The sequence below is a fragment of the Vespa velutina genome, chromosome 9 (genome assembly GCF_912470025.1).
Source record: "Vespa velutina chromosome 9, iVesVel2.1, whole genome shotgun sequence".
Lineage (NCBI taxonomy): Eukaryota > Metazoa > Arthropoda > Insecta > Hymenoptera > Vespidae > Vespa > Vespa velutina.
This window is the reverse complement of record NC_062196.1, coordinates 1,900,203-1,923,221: the sequence shown is the minus strand read 5'-3', so window position 1 is coordinate 1,923,221 and position 23,019 is coordinate 1,900,203. Positions and strand designations below refer to the sequence as shown.

The window sequence follows — 23,019 nt, the reverse complement described above, 5'->3', positions numbered from 1 at the left end:
AATATTGAAAAACGAGAACCCTTGTGAATGATGAAAAAAGGGCAGAAAAATAAAAAGAAACAAGAAAGGGCATTCGAATTATTTGAAGGAATTTAAAAGTCTATAGAAAATAGTCTCTCTTGTTGCGCAATTTCGGTACTCAAAAAATCAAAGAAACTACTATTCTGAGGTGTGGAACGGTTTCCGAGTCAGAAACGTTTGAATTCGAGGACTACATGTCGCGACATTTCACGTTTCTACCTCTTTTGTTCGAGTCTCTCACCCTTTTTGTCCATGTGTGTGTTAGTATAACCCTATAAAGAGCGTGTGTGAGGGTCACATAAACAAGTGGAAGTGAAATCAAGAGAGAGAAAGAGAGAGAGAGAGAGAGAGAGAGAGAGAGAAAGAGAGAGAGAGAAAGAGAGAAAAAGAGAGAGAAAAAGAGAGAGAAAGAAAACAAGAGAAAATGAGAGTGAAAATCGCACGAATGGAAGATGTTCTCTCGAAATACCTTTTGTGGTATTCATTGTTTCACGTTCATAAACGTCAACGATAGCATGAGGTGTTTTGTTTGTACTTCTTTCTCTCTCTCTCCCTCTCTCTTTCTCTTTCTCTTTCTCTTTTTCCCTCGATGGCCAACAAACCTGCCAAATTCAAACGCTTATTTGTTTCACGCGTGTCACCATAAAATTCTGACTACAAAATAAAGAGAGAAATAGATAGTAAAAGTTCGATTCGTGTTATACATATATGAACACATAAACCCATGAGTTTATTCGTATTATTACATATAACATAGTATATAGAATATATATGTAACTACACAACAATATATTATCGTTATATGACTCTTGGTAAAGTAAACGTTTATAGCTATATATAATATGAGATGTTACTTTATTAAAGTAATGATCACGTAAAAAATTCGGTTGATCGCCTTGAGTGTACTTTTAAGAGTGAACGATTATCTATTAAAATATTTTTTCATCAATTATGATTGATGTTCCATGAATAAATTAAAATTCTATTGTAGATACTTTGCTGCCGTAACGGGTTAGTTAATAATTAAAAAAAATATTAATTTCAAGTTGTATAACGTACTCTTTCGATGCAATGATAAATATTTAGAATTAAAAGTTTAAATATAATTGTTTTATTTTATAATTAATTGTGAATAAGAATCGTCGAAATAATATAATCGTTATCACCATTAAATTCTTTACTTTATTACGAACCATAGTCGATAGAAAATAATTATCTAGGTTCAGTGAATCGTCGGTAAGATCTAATAGTCTATGCGGTTTGGTTCCGTTGAACCGATTCGATGGTGTCACCTATTCGCACTTACCAGAAATGTTTCGCTTGACCAGGCGTGAAATTACGAGAACCACAGAATGTGGAAATGCCTAATGTCAATCGCAATGTCTGCTAGAGATTTTATGTTTCACCACGTAATTAAAAATAATAAAATTCCAATTGAACGATACTAGTTATATCTATTGTTTCTTTTTTATCATCATTCGTAAATACATATAAATATATATATATATATACTTACATTTTATATATACATTCTATATATACATTATATATATATATATATATATATATATATATATATATATTTATATATATATATATATATATATTTATATATATATATATATATATTTATATATATATATATATATATATATATATATATATACATTTTACGATCAGTGAAATAATGGTAAAAAGTGTCATTAAAGGATTTTACAAATTTATTGGAAAAAATCACGTTTTTTATAGAAAAGAGCAAAAGTTCAGAGAAAATTGAGAATAATAAAAAAATAAAAATCTCAGTTAAAATGGTAAATGTTGAAGATCCATGAACTCGTAGATGCGGATAAACTCGGAAAGAAAGAAACGCTAGAGACGTGATAAGGGATGATGAAGGGTGGAGAAGAGAAGGATCATAGCCTGAGAGAATGAACGAAATCGCTGAATATTCACACGGCAGATGAATCAAATCGGTCCAGTCTGAATATTCAAATGTCTGTGGGGATGATAAAAATTATTCCCGTCGAACGGTTACTCATACTATAACGGCGTAGTCTTCGTAATCTGCGGATCTCGTCGCGGGATAAAGATTATCTTTCTTTTTCTTTTTTCCCTTTTCTCTTCTTTATCGAACAGATGCTACGGTATCGGTTTCATGCGATGAATCGAAAAACGCCATTCTCATTGTATTCTCGAACTAACTCCTTTTTTATCCTTTTCCTTTCATCTTACTCTGAGCTCCAAAACAAGAAATAATTTCTTCAACGAAATCTGTCATTCTTTTCCTTCATTGAGGTTATTTACCAGTACAATATTCGATCCTTTTTCTGGAATATAACAATATACCTAGTTAAGAGAATATTAGTGACAAAATAAATACGACCTTCTTTATAGGGATAAAAAGAGAAAAACTAATGAAGTTTTTAATAATATGGAATTGATGAAGGTTCAAGTTAAAAAATGATTATTTAACTTAATCCCAATACTATACAATTATCTATTCGACGGATCGAATTTATTATAGAATTATATATATCTAGATATGTAGAATTGGGACAGTATAAATTCTTGAATATCTAAGAATATAATAGTCGAGACAGTAATATTGAAACTGTTTTTTTTCATTCTCCAGATCAAGATGTGTTCAGAATGTAGAAATGTAGTAGTCTTCGATAAGTTATTTAATTTAATTAATACAACTATTACATCCTTTTATTTTTTTATCATTTTTATACTTTATATTAATAGTAAATAGGATTATAACATTTAACTACAGTAAATCCCTTAATATTTGACCGCTGCAAACTATTCATTCTAAATGTATAATATATATAATTTAATGTTATGTTTAAAACCCAGATAATAATTATAAATAAGTCGTAAAATCGATTAACTTATATAAGCACACAATAAGATAATGAAGATAAACCGGAAACCGTTGTTTTCACTTCATTTCTTTCATGAATTATAAACTTATGTATGAGTATCGAAGAAAGATATTGATCTTACTATAGAGTGTATTAAAAGTTCGTTGGAGGGATAGAAATGACATATCACATACGCAATTGTTCATATCGGAAGATCGTACCACATAAACATTGTTCTAAAACCATAGCACAACGTCATCGAAAATTCATATGAAAGAAAAACACAGACGTTGCTCGCGGCGGACAACCGACATTTCAACCTGCGAAAGCAAAACTTTCAATGTCCACTGTAAAAATTCCGTTTCAACTTTTAAACACAAAGAGAAAAAGTATTCCATCTGCGGACTGATTTTTTAGCGCATTATTCGCCGTAGAACTGCAGAAGAAAGTCTTCTTGAAGGTGTCTTTTAAATCAAAAGTATTTATTCAAAGTTACGAGTACTCCTTGAATTCAAGAGAGTGTCAAATTCTATTTTGATACGTTTCTAAAAGTTTATTAGACATGAGTATTACACAAACAGTAAATTTATTTAAATAATACAAAAGCTAGAAATAAATTCTGAAGAAAGAAAGAACAAAAATCTCCATAGAAATGTCAATATCAACATTTTAACACGAACTAATTATACAGAAGAAAGTAACAGAAAAGAAGGATAAGTTTTAAAATAGCGTCAGAAGAAACTTTGATACGTAGGAAGAAAATATCATCGATGTTCAAAATAACAACGAATAATTTAAATAATGGATAATGAAATAAAAATGATACTTTCCATTTTCTCGTAATCATATATTACAGATGTTGATTTGGATTGAGAAAATAATAAAATGTTAAAACTACGTTAGAGAGAATATTATACTTTATATTGTATGTCATGAAAGGTGTATAGATGAATTGAAACAAAATATCGAGGAGATGACGTGAACCACCGATGTCCCGATCAATATTACTGGCCGATTGTTTCGCAATTACCGTTACATCGAAAATGCAATGATAATTAAACGCTGACAGAACTGTGAAGCAGAGGGTCGGTAAGGATATCGGAGGGAATCAACGTGTACGATAGTGGAATTGCGGGAGTGAGAATCAATTATTTCGATGACTAACGAAGCGTACCACCTGGCTTTCTAGTAATTGGCAGCATAATATTCTCAATCGAATGCACGCGTACCAATTTTTATTTTTCCCTTGTCTCTCTCGATCTCAATCCCTTGCGCTTCACAAAATCATATCGCGTACAAACATACACAAAGATATATATATATATAATCATACATAGACCATTACCGTGAATTCTGACGTTAAACCTGTTTTATGCGATTATTGGCAGATTCGATAATCTAATTAAAACATAGCAAATGATCATGTGATTATTAACGTATTACCTCATTTGTAATGTATTACGACATTTGCCGAAATCATTCTATTTTATTTCTTCCTCTTTTTCTTCCTCTCTCTCTCTCTCTCTTTCTCTCTCTCTCTCTCTCTCTCATTCTCTCTCTCTTTCTTTCTCTATTATCCTTGTTTATTTTAATGGAATACAATTGGATGGATGTTAAAATTAAAAGTATATATGTGTATCGGTAGGATATAAAACAAGTAATACTGTGAGTACACTCGACAAAAGCATATTTAAAGGATGAAAATCAGAATTGGCATTTAATCCATTCAATCCAATTACAATAATTTCCTTTTTCGTGTTTTTCCACGAATGATATATAGAATGCTACATAGAAAATATCTCAATGAATTTTCAAGTATACAAATATGCTTAATACCCAAAAAAGAAGAAGTGATGGTGCAAACAGGTCAAGAATGTTTCAACCTTAGTGATCATGAGATTACAGGATTTCGAGGTATAGAGGACTTGCGATTCGATGTATGTAATCAACGGAATGAACAAGTGACTCTGGAGAACGGTAGATAGATACAAACCTCGCGGCAGTAACTACAGTTTGACCTATCCTTTCCCTTTCCTTATCCTCTCTCTCTCTCTCTCTCTCTCTCTCTCTCTCTCTCTTTCCATTCCTATTCACGGTGTGGTCATCTGAATAAACCATGAGTGCTGCCTTAATGACGGAATCGAAGGTACAAACGGTCCTCCGTCCCCACGCTTGAATCACTGACGTTGCTCGACATCGGTTGACAAAGATAAATTGCCCTGGCTCTCCGAGCATGTTACCATGAGGAATCTAAACGCAAAGCACCCCTTATGTAACGCACCGTTAAAGCGTGATTCCATTCGGACCGACTCGATGTACTATAAAAATAAGTCCTGGAAAGGATTTCGTACGATCGGAAAGCCATTACCAACCTAAGCTCGATGATCCGTACCAAGACTATCTTTATATGTTACGTTAGATTTCTTTAATAGTTGAAAAAAGGGAGTTACTATGATTGTTAAATTACGTTGAGTGAATTTCCAGGACTTTCGAGATTACATTATTATAGTTCAATATATCATCATCTATGAAATATCTTTTTCGAGATACTCGATTTTGAAAATTCATAGAACACGTGGTTGCTTATCATATGTCATTCATAATGCATGATAATATGTTTATAATAGTAGTAAAAAAACTACATAGCGTTCACAAATGAATCATCTGTGACTAAGAACGATAAAAATGTTAAGTATGCCTTGTTTTAAAATACAAAGTTTTTTCTATCTTTCTATAAGACTTATAACAATTATTTAACAATTTTTATAAACACCATTTAAATATATATATATATAAAGCAATTTTAAAAATATGTTTATCTATTCTTTTAAAATATTTTTGAATGATTATTTGGTAATATATTATGAATAATTTTTTATAAATAACTTTTAAGAGAACGGAATATTTTTACTACTATTTAACCATATCTTTAAACAATTATATAACAATTTATCGTAAATAATATTGTCCTATACCGAAGAAAAAATATAATCATGTATCAAAAATGTTTATATCCAAAGAAAGAAAATTTTAAATAAAGATATAAAGATATTTAATATAGAAAAACCTATTATTAATTATTAAAAAAGAACTATTAAACGATGTCGAAATGATCGAAAAGGAAAACCGATAAGGGATGGAGAACAATGACGGCGATATCAAACAATCGTCTGTTCGTCGAGTAAAAAGAGTTTGCATGAGTTCTGTGTCTGTCGGGGCAGCACCGCTAACAGTAGACTTGCAATGCCCTCGTATATTACGCGGCGAACTCAAACATAATATCCTGAAAAGCACTCGTAACTCCATTTCGTGGGTGCGCCGCGAGTGTAGCTCGTACATAATCCACCGTGGATGTTTTGCACCACCTCTCTCATTCTCTCTCTCTCTCTCTCTCTCTCTCTCTCTCTCTCTCTCTCTCTCTCTCTCTCTCTCTCTCTCTCTCTCGCTCACTTCCTCGCGTTTGACAGATGTTTAATATTACTGCAAAGTTTCTAGCCGAGCAGTATACAAGCAATACACGCTTACGACGGATCTGCCCGACCGATTGCCTCCTCTAAACTGCATTTTACCTCACGTTTACTTCAATGCTTTGAATTTAAGAGAAAGAAACGTATGAAGGAGAAAGAGAGAGAGAGAGAGAGAGAGAGAAAATGTGCGAAAATGCAAACCAGTTACCAATTTACAAGAAATAGAAAATTTCCCAAGCGAAATATTAATCATTACTGATATTCAACAATGTTTTCATCGAATAAACATAGTTTAAAGCACCTATGTAACATGAAAAGAACAAAGCTCTTGTGTTATTCTCGATATTTTTTTTATTTTAGTCGTTAATAAAATACGCTGCAAAAAAATATAAAATTCACAAATGTCTCAATGTAAAAATCTAGAGTAATACCATTTTACATGTACCAACGGTTTATTAATTCACATTTTCACGAACCAGATACGAACATTAACGGGTTCCATGAGTTATGATATCGGTCCATTTCAACCCAACATCGGTAGTAATCCACTCTGCCAGACGAATGGCAGCAATTTCTCGATCGGGTATTTCATGCTTTTTGCACCAATGTAATTTCTTTACATACATTTCGCAGTTATTCTCGCACGACACAAGGCCATCCATCCATGTTCCCGATAAAATTATGATAATGCAATGCACAATGGGATTTCGAAACAAGTTCGATTAACAATTATACACTTAAATTGTACACATTTAATTATCGTTTTTCACGTACACATAATTACGTAGTTCCAAACAGAAACTGTATATCCCATATATCCCATTGAAATGTATTACAGTCTCGCTTTAATAATGAATGAAACAATAGTTTTGTATATAAAATAAAAATCAGGAAAAAATTGAATTGTTAATTAATATTCTGGCATTATGAAATTTCTAGTTTATAAATTACGCCATTATAATAATAATTAGATATAATAATAAATTATTCATAATCAAATAAATCCAAGGGATACAATCATCAATAATTGATAATTAATATTTTTTTCGTTCATAATCTTATTTTACAATCAATTTCGATGGCAATAGATAACAAATAACATATTTCGATCTAAAGAATATTAAAAATATATTAAATAAATGATTTCGGAATGAAATCACGAAAAATACTTTCTTACACATAATAATAGTAAATGGATGTAATGATATTTCTTCTTATTTACGGAATATTTAGATCATCGAAAATTTGAAAAACATAACCATTAGAAATTTTATTCATGACAAACGTAACTTTGACGTCTGACATAGGTAATTGACAAACAGCCTAGATATAGACTTTGTCTACGAAACTTTCGATAAGTTTTGACCGAGTTGCACGTATCCAACACGCATAAATAACTTGCAGAAAAGCGAAGAAACTTTTCAAATTACGACGCCGTATACTGACGTTAAGAGAATGAAAGACAGGATTTAAGTGAGAAAGAAAAAGAGGGACGCCGAAAACTAATGCACGATTGATGAAGATGCACTGCCTCTTTTTAGTTGATACGAAAATAAGAGATGGCAAGACGAATGAATTCTAAGAACAGAGAATTTATTTCTTTCCTTCTTGCGACAATGTAACTCAGCTACATTCTGAACTTCATCTATATCAACGATAACTACTTTCAACGATTTCTACTACTTGCTTGTTCAACGAATCTTGATTGTTTTCTTTCTGGATTATAGATCCAATTATCAGATTTTAATGAATGAAAAATAACAACTACCAATAAATATTTGTGGTAGCCAATAAAGATATGCCAATATTATGTTAGAACATTGTATTATGCAGTAAAATTCTATAAAAGATACATAGCTGCATATTTATATATTTGTATTGTATATTTATCAAAAATAAGATAAAAATTATCGAAAAGTATAAGCTAATGAATATGGATTTAAGCAATGAAATATTCAATACTTGATATGAGTATATCAGATAATATTCATTAGAAAATACTATTAGTGTAGACTCACGAAAATACTTTATTAAGTACACTGAAACTGAACGAAGAAGAAGTTAGTTGTGAAAATGAAGTTAATCATTGGTTTGGCGTTATTCTTCAATGTTTTAACAACACAACACAAACTGGTAAATAGTAAAAGATTATTTATCATTGTGCCTGTATCCTATTATAGTCATCAAACCGTATATCAATCATTATGGAGGAAGCTGCACGAACGTGGGCATGAACTCGTGATGTTAACTTTAAATTCGATTAAAGATCCAAACTTGGCGAATTATACAGAAATCAATTATAATATTACCCATGAAAATTTAAAGAATATCTTCAATGAAAAACTAAACAGAAGATTTACAGAAATAGAAGCTAATATACTTTTAGATACTTGTCGTCATTATATTATTGAAGAACTATTAAAGATTCCAGATATTCAAAAATTATTTCTGTCTGAGAGCAATGAGAAATTCGATGCAGTTATTGTGGAGACTTTATCATCTCCGATTTTCTATTTACTAGCTCAGAAATTCAATGCTCCTTTAATAGGTAAGATGTTGAATATAATATCGGCAAAAACGATATGACGATAAATTAATATTTTTCATTAATTTTTGTTCGATATTTATAAAACAATTATGTAATCATAATTCTCACAGGTATCATGTCGCTACAGTTACGTAATTTTGAACGATATTTGTTGGGAAGTCCAATATTGTCATCGCATCTTTCGAATTGGGAAATAGAAGATATCTCAACTAATCCAACTTTCTGGCAAAGATTGAATAATTTCATAAACACCTATTATTACATATATTACTGGCTTTATATCTTCATTCCTATTCAACAAATGCTAGCTAACAAGTATTTAGGAGATAATGTACCCAGTATCATCGAAGCTGCACAAAATATGAGCCTTGTTGTCGCCAATTCTCACATGATATATTTATATTCCCGACCAGAAATACCCAACGTTGTTTATTATAATAACGTTCATATTTCCAAGATACCACCAACTTTGCCCACAGTACGAATTTGATATAAAATTTATAAATAATATATTTCCATTATTTGAAAATATGATACTTAAAGAAATTTAAAACAAATATACCAATCAAGATTTTTTATTTTGACTGGTGAATTTATTTTGCACATTTTATTATCATTAATATTACTATTTATTATTTTATATAATATTACTATCTATTATTTTTTATTCAAAATTTCTATTTGCCTTTAGGATTTACGTATATTTCTTGACAATGCTACAAACGGATTTATATATATGAGCCTTGGTTCAACAGTAAAATATGATTATTTGATGGAAAATACAAAAACACTATTTTGGAATGTACTCTCTAAGTTACCTTGGCCGGTAGTATGGTCGCGAAGTGATGCAGATAGTATTAAAAATTTCTCATATCACTTCGATAAAATATTCATTTCAAAGTGGGTTCCTCAGCAAGGCATTTTGGGTAAGATAAACGTGGTATACAATAAGAACAAATATTTTAGAGATATGAGAATAATAAAAAATAAAACAATAATATCAGAAGAATTTTCATGTGGATCGTCTATGTAGTAAATTGTAAAAGAAAATTGTGATAATTTATTTTTCCTTTTCTCGTAGCTCACCCCAATATTAAATTATTTATATATCAAGGTGGCCTTCAAAGTACCGAAGAAGCTATATATTATGGTGTGCCACTTATAGGAATACCAATAATATTTGATCAAGAGTATAACGTAAAAAGAATGGCGACTTTGGGTGTCGCTAGACATCTTCATCTGATCAATATTACCGAAAAAGTATTTAACGATTCAATTTATGATATATTTAATAACAGAGAAAGGTAACTATCAATGCTATTTAAACTCATATGTAAATATTTTTATGGAGAAATTTAAAGAAAAAAATTGTTATTCTAGATATAGAGAAAAAATGTTAGAGCTTCAGAACATCGTCAATGACGTTCCTTACGATACATTGGAAAATGCTGTGTGGTGGATCGAATATGTTATACGTAATAAAGGAGTCCCGTATTTACAATTTGACGAGAAATATAAACCATACTATCAACGATACGATATAGATATTATCGTACTCTTATCAATATTCATCATTTTTCTAATCCTTTTTCTGCTATATATTGTATTAACAATCTCGTCATATATAATAATACGTTATCGATTCACAAAAGAGAAACTTTCTTAATGTACGTTATAAATTAATACAATTTTCAAAGTGTTATATATAATCGATATAAACTTGTATTCTATTGTAATCAATAACATATTTTTTGTATTATTTTAGATTTATACTTGCATTTATTACGTCATAAACAACGTTATATTATATTATGATTTAATTTTGCCTTAATATATATATATATATATATTAATAGATACTCATCTCGAAATATGTCCCATAAGTTTTTTCCCTTTTTTTTTTTGATGCAAAATCAATAGACGATATTTGTTGTTTAAGGTTGATTTACTGTGTTACATATGAACCGTTCTGCTCTATTACTTTCTACCATCTCCCAGGAAGCGTCATTATGCCCTCTTTCCAAAATTGTTGAGACTTACTTGCAAAATATTCATCGAGGTACGTTTTTATTTCGTTTTCGGATTTGTGATATTTATCACAGAGAGAATTTTTTAATGAGAGAAACAAGTAATAATCAGATGGGGCAAGATCTGGGGAGTACGAAGGATGAGGTAGAACGTCCCAATCAATCTGTAAGAGTTTCTGTCTTACAACCAACGCAACATGCGGTTTTGCGTTGTCGTGATGAAAAACGACACCGTTGGTTCACCAATTCTGGCCGTTTTTTGGCTATGGCGGCTTTCAATTTATCGAGTTGATTGCAATATTTTGCAGAATTGATCGTTTCACCTTGTGGAAGGAGCTCGTAATGTATTACTCCTTTCCAGTCCCACCAAATGCATAAAAGAACTTTCTTCGGATGAAGTCTTGGCTTCGCAACAATTGAAGATCGATTTTCCTTAGACTAAGTGCATTTTCGATGCACATTTTGATATAAAATCCAAGTCTCGTCTCCAGTGACAAGCTTCTTGTCAACAACTTGTCAAAGAAAGGATTTTTTTCATGTTGCTGAAGAAGCAAATCGCGCGTAAAGATGCGGTTCATAAGGTCGATCTCCGTCAATTGGCGTGAAACTTAAACTTCATACCGATTCACATATCCCATCTTGATTAAATGATTATGTACCGTTGTCCTAGGAATATTAGTGGCATCCACTATCTCGCGCACATCATATCGCGGATTTTCAGTGAGAATACTCTTGATGAGGTCCGTATCTGTCGTTGCTGGGCGGCCGCTGCGGTCTTCATCTTTCAAATCAAAATTGTTAGCTCTTAATTTTTTTAAATCAATTGTGGACAGTTCTAATAATCGTAGTATCACTCCCATAAATGATGCAAATCTCGTTTGCAGTGTCCTTTCCACTATTACTTTTTTTAAAGCAATGAAGCATAACATGCCGCAAATGCTTCTTTTGGCTATCCGTATTGAACGACGTAGAAAAAGATTTTAAAAGAGACTTTGTCACCAACGAAACGTACTTTGAAAGAACTGTGAGACGACTGAAATTGATCCCATAAACGGACAATAGATAAACCTACATGTTTACTAACATAGCCGGCTTAAGGTCATACATAGCGTGGCGCGGAAAAAACTTATGGAACATCCTAATATTTATAAAATTAATCCTTCTATCAATGTTTTTATTTTTACTCGACTACATATTTCCAAACTACTAATAATTTCGAGTTGACTCTGATTGAAAATTTCAAAGATCTTTCCTTAAGATTTAAAACGATAGAAATGAAAATAAGTATGTTATTTTTTTTATCAAAACGACGGCGAAAGGTAATTTTGGAAACATCTAATATATCGATTTTTTAATGTACTATAATTTATGGCCAACAAAATTCGCGAAATGAAATATCATCGGATATCTAAAATTGAGAGACCGTAGTGAGTTTCTAACAGAGTTCGATGTTGTAATCGTGAAGTTAATAATAGGTTCTTACATTTACCTCTACCAAATACATACAAATGCCCTGTGATATCGTAGATTATTCTAAACAATCGAAGGAAAATTACATCGTAGATGTGGTAATACAGAGAAGTTTATTCGATGTATCTCACGAGGAATTCAATTCATGATTGGCCTTCTGTCTATCCCCTTGCCAGTCTACGTTATATCGTTATTACTATTCCACTTGCAAATGCATGGTCTATTTCCTATCTCGAAGCTATCCACGATGAGAATTTCGTACGTGACGATAATGATAAAATGATATAAAACTATGGTGCAATTAAAAAATCATTATCCTTAATTTAATTTTATCTCAACGTGTATGGCATTAAATGAAATTATCTATAAATTTTACTTCAATTACGATCTTCTACGATTAAATAAAAATAAAAAATAAAAATTGTCGAGTCGTTCAAAGAAAAAAAAAAAAAAAAAAGAAAAGAAAACAATTTTTCTCCAAAATCTCTTCCGAAGGGGGAAGGAAGGAAAACAAAAGATAAATTCTAACAGGTTTCCTCCTTGGACAATTTTTATTAGACTTCGAGTTTCGACTTAGTCATTCCCATAGGAAAGAATGTAGACGGGAGCTTTGAGGAAATTCTACGAATTCTTTAGAGCTTTGCGGTAATACTATCCAGAGGGATGCGAAACGTTACTTCCGCAACGTGGTATCCTTTAACCGCTACTAGTCAGAAAAGCAGATTCCTTTCCTTTTCGTGCTTAGCGGTAACGTTCCGCTTTCTTTTCTTCATCCCAAACAACGTGAACAAACGTATACAATATCTTCTCATAGATATGTATGTAGTTACTACCAATATTATTAAACGTTGCAACTGAAATGTAAAAACTACGAATGAATCCATTTTATTCGATTCTATATCTAACCAAATTAATTTCACTAGATCTTACTAAATTAATTTCACAATATGAAAGATAAACTTTAAAGTACAAAAGTCGATAATCGATCGATCCAATTGAAATTCGACTAAGAGATCTTGAAATAGAAATTCGCAAAGCAAGTGGTCACAAGACGAAAGATTTCATCTACGCGGTGTGATAGGAGGATAAAAATAACAATGACTGGTGGAAAGGGAATTTGCTATCGACAGTGTAAAGAAAACATCGATAGTTCCAAGGAAAAACATCATCCTTCGATCACGTTCATCCAAGCAACGAGAATGTGGATGATAGAGATGCTAAAGGAGAGAGATAGTAAAGAAATAAAATGATTGTTTGTGTGTGTCTATGTGTAAAGGAAATGGAGATAGTGAGAGTGAACAGGTCTATATTGCAACGTGAAAACGCGTCGCCTTTCGGTAACCGTACTCTCAAAGTGTTCTGGACTCATCAGCCAGGGTAACACCCAGCTTACACGTAGCGCCTGACTTAACCCGAGCTTCTCTAGAATCTCGAGGAAACTTTCACGAAGTAGATTACCCGCGATACCTATCCAAGGTGCACGTATTCTAACAGAGCCTGTCTTCAAATCTACCGACGTACAACTCCTCTTCCTCCTCCTCCTCTTTCATCTCCTCCTCTTTCATCTCCTCCTCCTCCTTCTCTTCCTCATATCTCCTTTACCTCTGTCTCTTTCGTTCCATCTCTAGATAGAGATCGTTATTCAAATTGCAATATTTCTATGCACGTATATATATGCGTGTACTATCTATGAAGTGGAAACTAGCGAAATAATATCATACGTGATTCTAAGAATAATAATTTTTACAATATTTTCCTTTCTTTTAAAATATATAAAATGTGAATGTGAAACATCTACGAAAAGTTTCATGATATTTCATGAGAATTTTATATTTCACTTTTTACGATATCGTAATCATAATAAATTCTCTTGGGTCGTGTCTAAAAGTCGGATTACGCATATAAATTGAAATCATATGGCGAGCGATAAGGTTCGAAGATCCTACGAAGTATTCGAAGGAAATTCGATAAGGGAAAATAATAAAGATCAAATTCATGAAGAGCTAAACAGAAAGTGAAAATAATAAAGGAGAGAATTAACAGGAGGTATCGGTTATACATATAGAAAGGACAGGCGTGTTCGTGGCATTCTATGTCGGCAAAGTTTCTCCTTTGCCTTAGCGTGCGATGCGTAATGCATTATGTAAGATTTGAAGGGAAGGTTGGCGCCGAGCTGTCTCTCTGTTTGTCCGATGTAGCGTCACGACACGTTCTCATCTTGATGACTAAACCATATAGCATCGTCTTATGGCAATACAAGGGATGTTTCGTCCCAAATGTAATATTTGACTATTTTATCGTATTCAATTTTTCTCATGTTTTTTTTCTTTCCTCCTTTTATTATATAATAAATTTCCTTGGTAATTCAAAAGTTTAATTAGTTAAATTAAATTCATTTAATTTGCAAATTAATTCGACAAATATCGGAAATCGTATACGCAATGTATACCACCTATAATATGTAAAACGCAAAACCAAATGGAGAAACTGGAAATCTAACACCATGGAAAATATTGCTTCCAACATTGTGCCTGTTTATCGATTGCTTCACTTACTAGTTACAATAAAGTTTCTTCTTTTTTTCTCGAATCACATTAAAATATAACGAAAACTCTCTAGATTTGATACTTTTTCTATAATTATGTTATTCTATCTAGGAGATCGGAAATTATTCTATTACATTCGACTAGAAATGAGATCAATTATTTCGGAAATACGAAATAATTGATCTCATTTCTAATCGAATGTAAAGTTAAAATTAAACACTCTTATTAGCTAATTAATTTTTAATTTTTTTTTCGAGTCCATTGATTTGACACAATATGTCCAATCAATGTCTTTGATCTTTTATACTCATTAATATGAATTTCAGTAAAGAAGCTTTATTAATATTCTAAATGAAATTAGTAAGTTCAAAATAAGAATATCACTATAAGAATAAATATTTTTATTTATTTACAACTTCTTTCCTATTTCATGACATCTAATATAGACATGTCAAACATGAAGAGATGGAGTCTACGGAGCGATCAGCACGCTTCTATTCGAGCCGATCGGCGTGCCGATGAAGCACTTCCATGCGAGCTTCCACACGTGCAAGACGTGTTTCGTAACACTCTAGGTGTATGTTATGCACGAAATGAAGGCATTCGATACAGTATGGCCTATTGTATAACTTGAAACGGGCTCGACAAACCTTCGACTTGGTGTACCATGCCAATGTATATTTTTTATAGAATCCATGCCAAACATTTTACGGTTGGATTCTCACGATGGTGCCCTAGAAGCATACAATCAAATCAATCAAATAAGGACTCTTTAATCATGAGAAAAGTAAACGGCATCTTTATACACTTTCAACTTGATATATAATACTTCAGATTAACATGACTTTTTCTGATTTTTACCAATTATTATACTACCGATTTTTTTATTTTTTATTTTTGTAATTAACACCTTACAACAACGAAAGAAATTTTAACAAAAAGATTTACGTACTTCGTTGTAAAAATTCATATGAAAATAATCAAGAAAACGATAATAAAATTCCGAAGAACTAAAAGACCTATAAAAAAATTAACGAATGAGAACATTCTATGAACAATCAAAAGCCATCTCCTAAGCGTATATTTAATGACGCTAACAGCATCATCTAAACGGAAACGAAAAAGTATTTCCAGTGTAATCTGGCGAAAGCATGATCCTAACATAATAGTCGCCTCACGTATCGCATAAAACTCTTTTCGGTAATTTTTATGTGCTTGGATAAAATGTTTGTTACCGGATATATATTTCACAATTTTACGACACTCATTTATTATATCTTCTCGGTTCATTTCGATATGAGATCTTTTATAGAAAAATTTATCGAGAAGCTCTGTCTTTTCTTCGGGAGAAAAAAAAAAAGATTAAACAAATTTTTTCTGATAATAATTCTCCCGTTACCTTGATAGCTGTTCAGTTGTGACACCTGTACTACGTTGTTAAAGTTTTCCAACATCTTTAATGACTCGTTAACATCGCTAATATGTTCGCATAAAATCATTGACAACTTATGTATAACTATATATCTATAACTATGTATGACATTTGTCTCTCTTTCTCTCTCTCTCTTTCTCTCTCTCTCTCTCTCTCTCTCTCTCTCTCTCTCTCTCTCTCTCTCTCTCTCTCTCTCTCTCTCTCTCTCTTTCTCTCTCATACACATTTTTCCCTATCTGTTTTTTCCCTCTCTGTCCTTTTTTTCTTTTATCTTCCGATCGAATTACCCCCATAGCCAACAGCACGTTCGAACGAGAGCCGAATGTATTTTCCTCGAAATTGGATCGGCTGAGTTTGTTCATGAGGAAGCAAATGTTTCGTTGCATGACCAGAACAAACAGTTTGTTCGCGGCTATGCTTCGCACGATCCGCGTAATGCTTTTAATTTCTACGTACTCTGCTTTTCTTGTCATTGAAACAAACCGAGAAAAACATACTTCCTGTGGAAAATAAAATTTTCAAACGATCCACCAAATCAAAAGCGAAGCAGACTTGCCTTCAAAAATTCGACTATCCTATATCATTTAACAAAAGTCAAAATACGTGAATGAAGTTTCGAATTTCGATGTCTTTTATTAACGTTTCTTTAATCAAGCGATTCGTGTATACTGTTATCCTATATAAAATATGGAAGAAAAAATGAAATGAAATATTTCGAAACGAATGAAAATGAACGAATAAATAAATTACATGGAAAAAAGAAAAAACACAGCAATGGGAAATAATGTCACATTATTAAAATCGATGACAGCGGTATATTTATACACATAAATATATATATATATATATATATATATATATATATATATATATATATACGTAGACCTTCAATATAACATCCTCAAAATGATTAAACAAAAATAAAACATCTTATATCTCATGTGTGATATCATATTTCAGAACATTTCCAAGAAAAAGATATAAAAATATCATTTGTTTTTCATATGGACATTGTACGAAAAGAACGACCATTGCAAAGTAACAAGAGGACTCGAATTGAAGATCGAAAGGAAGGATTCGCGAGTGAAGCAGAATGATAAAAGGCGTAGGACCAACTAGCAGGTGTCACGTAAATCGTACGTGTTACTTCGTCCGACGAAGAAAACGTTCTGTCGTTCCTTTCGTACTTTTAACATGTTCCACACGTTGAAGACGGTAAGTACACGCACGTGATGCCACGAGAAAAATATAAAACCGCACGAAATTGTTGCTCCCTTGACGGAAATAGCGTTCGTCTTACTTCTGGAATTTAGGACGTTTTGCGACGTTCATTATTCAGTGGCGGTCTCACTTAAACGTACCACGTATCTTTCGTGACGTATATGACCGTACACAGAACATAAGTTTTCATGGCGACGAGTATACTTAATATATATTTTTTTTTATGCGAGACCGAATATTATATCGTTTCATTTCTTAAATAAATATTTATTAACTTATTACGTTTTATTCATTACGGAATATCTAATTCGTTCGAAGAATTTTTATAAATATAAATAAAACAAATTAATAACTGCAATAAAACTACAAGATCAAGATTGTATTCTCTTTTTTATCGTATTACTATAAAAGTGAGATTCACGAATCCTTTAAATCCCATTTTTCAAGTCGAAATCAATAGAACGATATCTTTCCTTAAAAAAGCTATTTTCTCGTCTTGCAAAAATATACGAGCAATAAATCGAAGAATTCGAAAAATAATAAATACTGTCAAAAATAAAAAAAAAATAAAAAAGGAGAAAACATTTCGACAAGGCTTGGCATTACAAGACTATAAATACTTATCGAATGACACTAGACTTTTCCCCTTTCAAATACGATTTTCGTTCCCTCTTCGCCATTACTTTAATGTTTTGAAAGATCCTGAATAACATCAGGCAGGATAAGTATTCAAAAATATAGATATATGTAAAGAAAAAATCCCTTACATGTCATTTCCCTTTCTTTCTTTCTTTCTTTCTTTCTTTCTTTCTTTCTTTCTTATACACGAAAGAGAAAATATTTTTGATACATTAAAATTTTCTAGGCAAAAAGACTACTTCTGTTACTCTAAAATTCTATCTTGTCTTTCCTGGAACAAAATAATCCGCAAGTTAGAATATTACAAAAACAAAAACAAAGGATTACACTTCTTCAGAATAAATTCTTCGAATTCGAGATCCTTGCTTGAGACTTTAGACGATAAACAAAACGATGGATTATTCGGAATCTACCTGCATTATATAGTACATATATATAATGTAAAACTAGTAATAAGAAAACAGTCGAAGGATTATCTTTTGTGTAGCGTTAAGTGATTCAGGATGGAAAAGAGAGAAAGAGAGAGAGAAAGAGGGAGTTATAAAAGAAAAACGCGACGTTTAATGCGTTTAAACTCGCAGGATGAAATACGATTCGTACTTGGCACAAAGGCTTTTCGAAATGTAAGCAGAATATCCTTGAAACTTCATGCATCGTAATTATATTATATATATATTCTCCTTTTCATCATTTCTTAATGTTTATTTCATATAAAATCTTCATAAAAGTCCACAATGTATTTAAATAATTTTCCATTATGATAATAATTCAGTTCATTTTTTCAACTAGTTCTTGCGAAATACTGCAAAGTGAATCCCTCAAAAACGATCCAACATCGTACAAGTTCAATTTCCAAGATGGCGGAACGCTCAATTAATTCTCAGCTCGAACAATGAACAGGACAAGACGAAGGAACAAGACAATTCGTGCTGCGGAAGCTATCGTGAGGTCAGTACGGCACCTGATGTTCCGGAGTTTGCTACCGATTCACTCACACGTATTCTCACGGACATATAACCCTATGGAATTTCCTAGCTAACAATACGCTCTCGACCCCTTGTTTTCTATCCACAGCTGATACGTTACACCGAATCGACCGCAGTGATCGATCCTCGAAACGCGAATGCTAATTATTCCGGTGGTCCTCGCTCGTGCTTTCTAATCATTCGCAAAGCTCAATTATGCATTCTGCTTTATGGCCAGCCGAGTAACCGGTCACGTTCTCTATCCTGATGTATTAGTCTACAACCGAATGCGTTTTCTCGATCATTTATAAATTCCAAGAGAATCGTCAAATTGCTGAGATAATCGAACGAATTTCATACTTTTAAATTCAATCACAATCAATTTTCGCTTTATCATCTCGATTATTGAATCTTATTCTATAAGATTATTTAATCGTAATCTACTATATACTGATGAAATTTTCTAAAAATACCTATTTTTTTTTCATGTAAATATCTATTCACGTAGTTTCTAACGTTACATGAGTAAATACATACGTAGATATATATAATAAATCTTTGATTAATCGTTGGTCAGTGAACGATCGTTCGGTCAATTATCACGAGCCCCAATTAAACGTCGTATACTCTCGAGTCGTGTTCCGAGAGGCACCATTTCGTCACCATTTGGTCATACATACATATATCTAGAAACTACCATCCATACCCATTGCAAAGCAAATCGATCGATTCTCTCCAAATTACCACGTGATTTTCCATAAATTACGCGCACTCACGCGAAACAAATAGGAGTGTGAACCACGGAACGATACACTTAATGCGAAATTAAAAACGATTGGGAAGTCCTATCGGCGATCAGTGATAAATTTATATCCGATCATAAGTTAACGGGCGTATATTTTATTTCGTTGATTCCTTTCGTTGGAGGAAAAAACAGAGCTGACTTTATTTTTTACACGATAATTGCTCAATTTCAACATTAAATTTTTCATGAAAAATTCTTATGAAAACATCATGAGTACATATTTTCTTCGGAAACTAGGTAGACTTAATTATTAAAAAAAAAAAAAAAAAAAAAAAAAAGAAGAAGAAACCATTTACCTATTAAAATATTTAATTTATCATACGATCAATGTTTATCGAGTTTGTTGAATCATCGTAATCGAAAAGTGGAAAGTGATCGTCATCGTTAGTAAAATCAACTGAAAATAATGTACGTCGACGTATCGATGCAGTTATCAGTTTGTCGGATACGCGTTATCGTCTGGTCTAGTAATTTAACGTAATATAGGTGCAAAATTCGCATCCCACGAGACACACGGTCGAACGAGTGTAAACGTTAATTACGTCGATGACAGAGTAACACCGAGACGGTGAGGGGAAGACAGGGAGAGAAAGAAAGAGAGAGAGAGAGAGAGAGAGAGAAAGAGGTGGAAGGAAAATGAAGTTATTACGTTTACACCTACCGAAATCATTTATATTGTTTTATGCTCATTATTCATCGCCGTGTCGTATCCTTTCGAAATCATTCTTTTTTCTAAATAACATATGTACTTTGATGACATGTATCCATAAACGAATTTTTTTCAACATTATTCTCCCTCCCTCTCTCTCTCTCTCTCTCTCCCCCCTTTAATTTCTCTTGTTTCATGTGCCAAACGTACGTACAAATTAATTCGAAGGATAATAACAAGCAGCATTTGGCGCTTCGCAATTCGGGCGAAGCGTTGCTCTTGTTAGCACAACCGATCCAAAACCTATGTGGTATGTGGCGGCATAGAGCCGGCTCGATTTTGGTGAAATGCTCGTCCACGTGCGCGTATGTAATCGAATTGGAGTTCCGAATTCGGTAGAAAAATTTTCGAAAAATACGAGCCACATACGAATTGAGAGTTAGGAAGAGAGAAATAGAAAGGGAGAGGATAGTGGAAATAATATCGATGCAAAGCTTCGATTCGTCGATTTTCACTACATTCATTCCTATAACCTTTACGATGCGCGAAAATCGAACTGCGGTAGTTTCTTGTCGAGTGCACCAAACGTAATATGATTTCCCCTTGTATTATGCAAGCTTCATAGAACTAATGGTCGTCACACAAGCGAGATTAATTATTTTTATTCCAAATAATATTATGATAATATTACCGAAGATATATGTATTTCGATGAGTAGTTATGAGAGACTTCTCGAAAAATGATTATCGTGTGTATGTGTGTATGTGTGTCTATGGATATGTCATTTAAAATGGATAAACTTTCATTCTTCTTTTAGTTCCTTTGTATTTCGCCGTGAAAAAAATTTACCAATTTATCGGACGAGATCGTCAATTTGTTTTAACGCTCGATGCAATGTCACAACGTCGAAGATGCGAAATTTTTCATATAAAAAATATTTCGATGATATAACAGAGGTCCGTTAACTCCTGCAAATCCTCGATGTTACCTTGTAACGACGTTGACACGAGTTCTTTGCGTTACGTGACATTTCGCGTTAACGCTCGCACACGTTGGGATTTTATCATCGATGCTTCTCTTGGAAAAAGAAAAAAAAAAAAAAAAAAAGATGAATTCTTCTTCTTTTTTATTCTTTCAGCTAGTTTTTACAATATGTCTTAGTTTCTTTCGACGCGATCGTTATCGTGTACTTTCATTATCGATAATCAATATATGTATTGTTAATAGATAGAAACGATCCTTTTGAAAAAAAGAAATATCAATTGAAGGAGAAATGATTACTTTATAAAAGCCTTCATGGTAATTATTTGTAAATTGAATTACAATTGCAACAATATTTGTTTCAGGAGATTTCTGAATGACAAGATCGTATGCATATCAGTTACCATGATAATAATTAGATGCTTATATTTCTCTGAAGTATAAATCATTGCGATATATTCTGATATTCAAATACATTGCGAATATTCCGGAATATCTCGATGGATAATTAAAGTTGAATGCGCTCGTCGGAAGAGGTTGCTTGTTATTTGCCTCATTGCTAATTTAAGCTGGAAATTTTCCATGAAGGATGAAATTTATCTAATGAAACGAACATTCTTCTATTCTTTCTATTCTGTCTATTCTTTCGAGTGATTTTGGCTTCTCAATGTTAAACATGCTCGCAACGAAGTTGAAAAAAGAAGGGGAAAAAAAATATACGAAACAAATTTAAAGGAGTGAACTTACGATGAGAGAGAGAGAGAGAGAGAGAGAGAGAGAGAGAGAAAGAGAGAGAGAGAAGAAGATAGCGCCATCTTGAAAAGACTAGTATCCATTAAAGAAAAATAACGTAGTCTATGACGCAGTAAAAAAAATTTCTTCTTTATTTTTTGAACATTATTGTTTGCACAGTTAAAAAACATCGACATTAAGTTGTAATTTTTATGAAATTTAAGTCATTCTTTCTCTCTATATTTTTCTATCTCTTTATCCTCTGTTAATTTATTTCTAATTCATCATTCTATATAATGCAAAGAAAACAATGCGTACGCAGTTTAATTACGAGACTTTGAATCTTTCATAATGCCCTTATTCCCTTCTCTCAGTAAAATGTTAGATGCTCACGAATTTGAACCTTTCACTGCTTCTTTTTAACTCTTCCCTTTCTCCGTTTTCATTTCCCTCTCTCTCTCTCTCTCTCTCTCTCTCTCTCTCTCTCTCTCTCTCTCTCTTTCTATCTCTAGCCTTTTCTCTTCAGAGCCGATGTGAACTCTGGAGGCCCATTGCGTCTCATCAAGGAACAATGCCCGAGATAAAATATTAATACTGGCCGAATATGTAATATTCATGACCCCGGTACCAGTCCAGTCCCCTCGTCGTT

General features: G+C 32.4%; 1 protein-coding gene across 1 annotated transcript; it reads left to right on the top strand.

Annotated features, from left to right (window-relative positions):
- The first annotated feature begins 8,372 nt into the window (after window positions 1-8,372).
- Window positions 8,373-10,569, top strand: LOC124951710 (UDP-glycosyltransferase UGT5-like). The gene is made up of 5 exons (XM_047500515.1): window positions 8,373-8,903; window positions 9,014-9,381; window positions 9,595-9,829; window positions 9,985-10,207; window positions 10,284-10,569. The coding sequence occupies exons 1-5, from the start codon at window positions 8,429-8,431 to the stop codon at window positions 10,567-10,569; spliced, it is 1,587 nt and encodes a 528-aa protein (XP_047356471.1). The 5' UTR covers window positions 8,373-8,428.
- The last annotated feature ends 12,450 nt before the right edge of the window (window positions 10,570-23,019 follow it).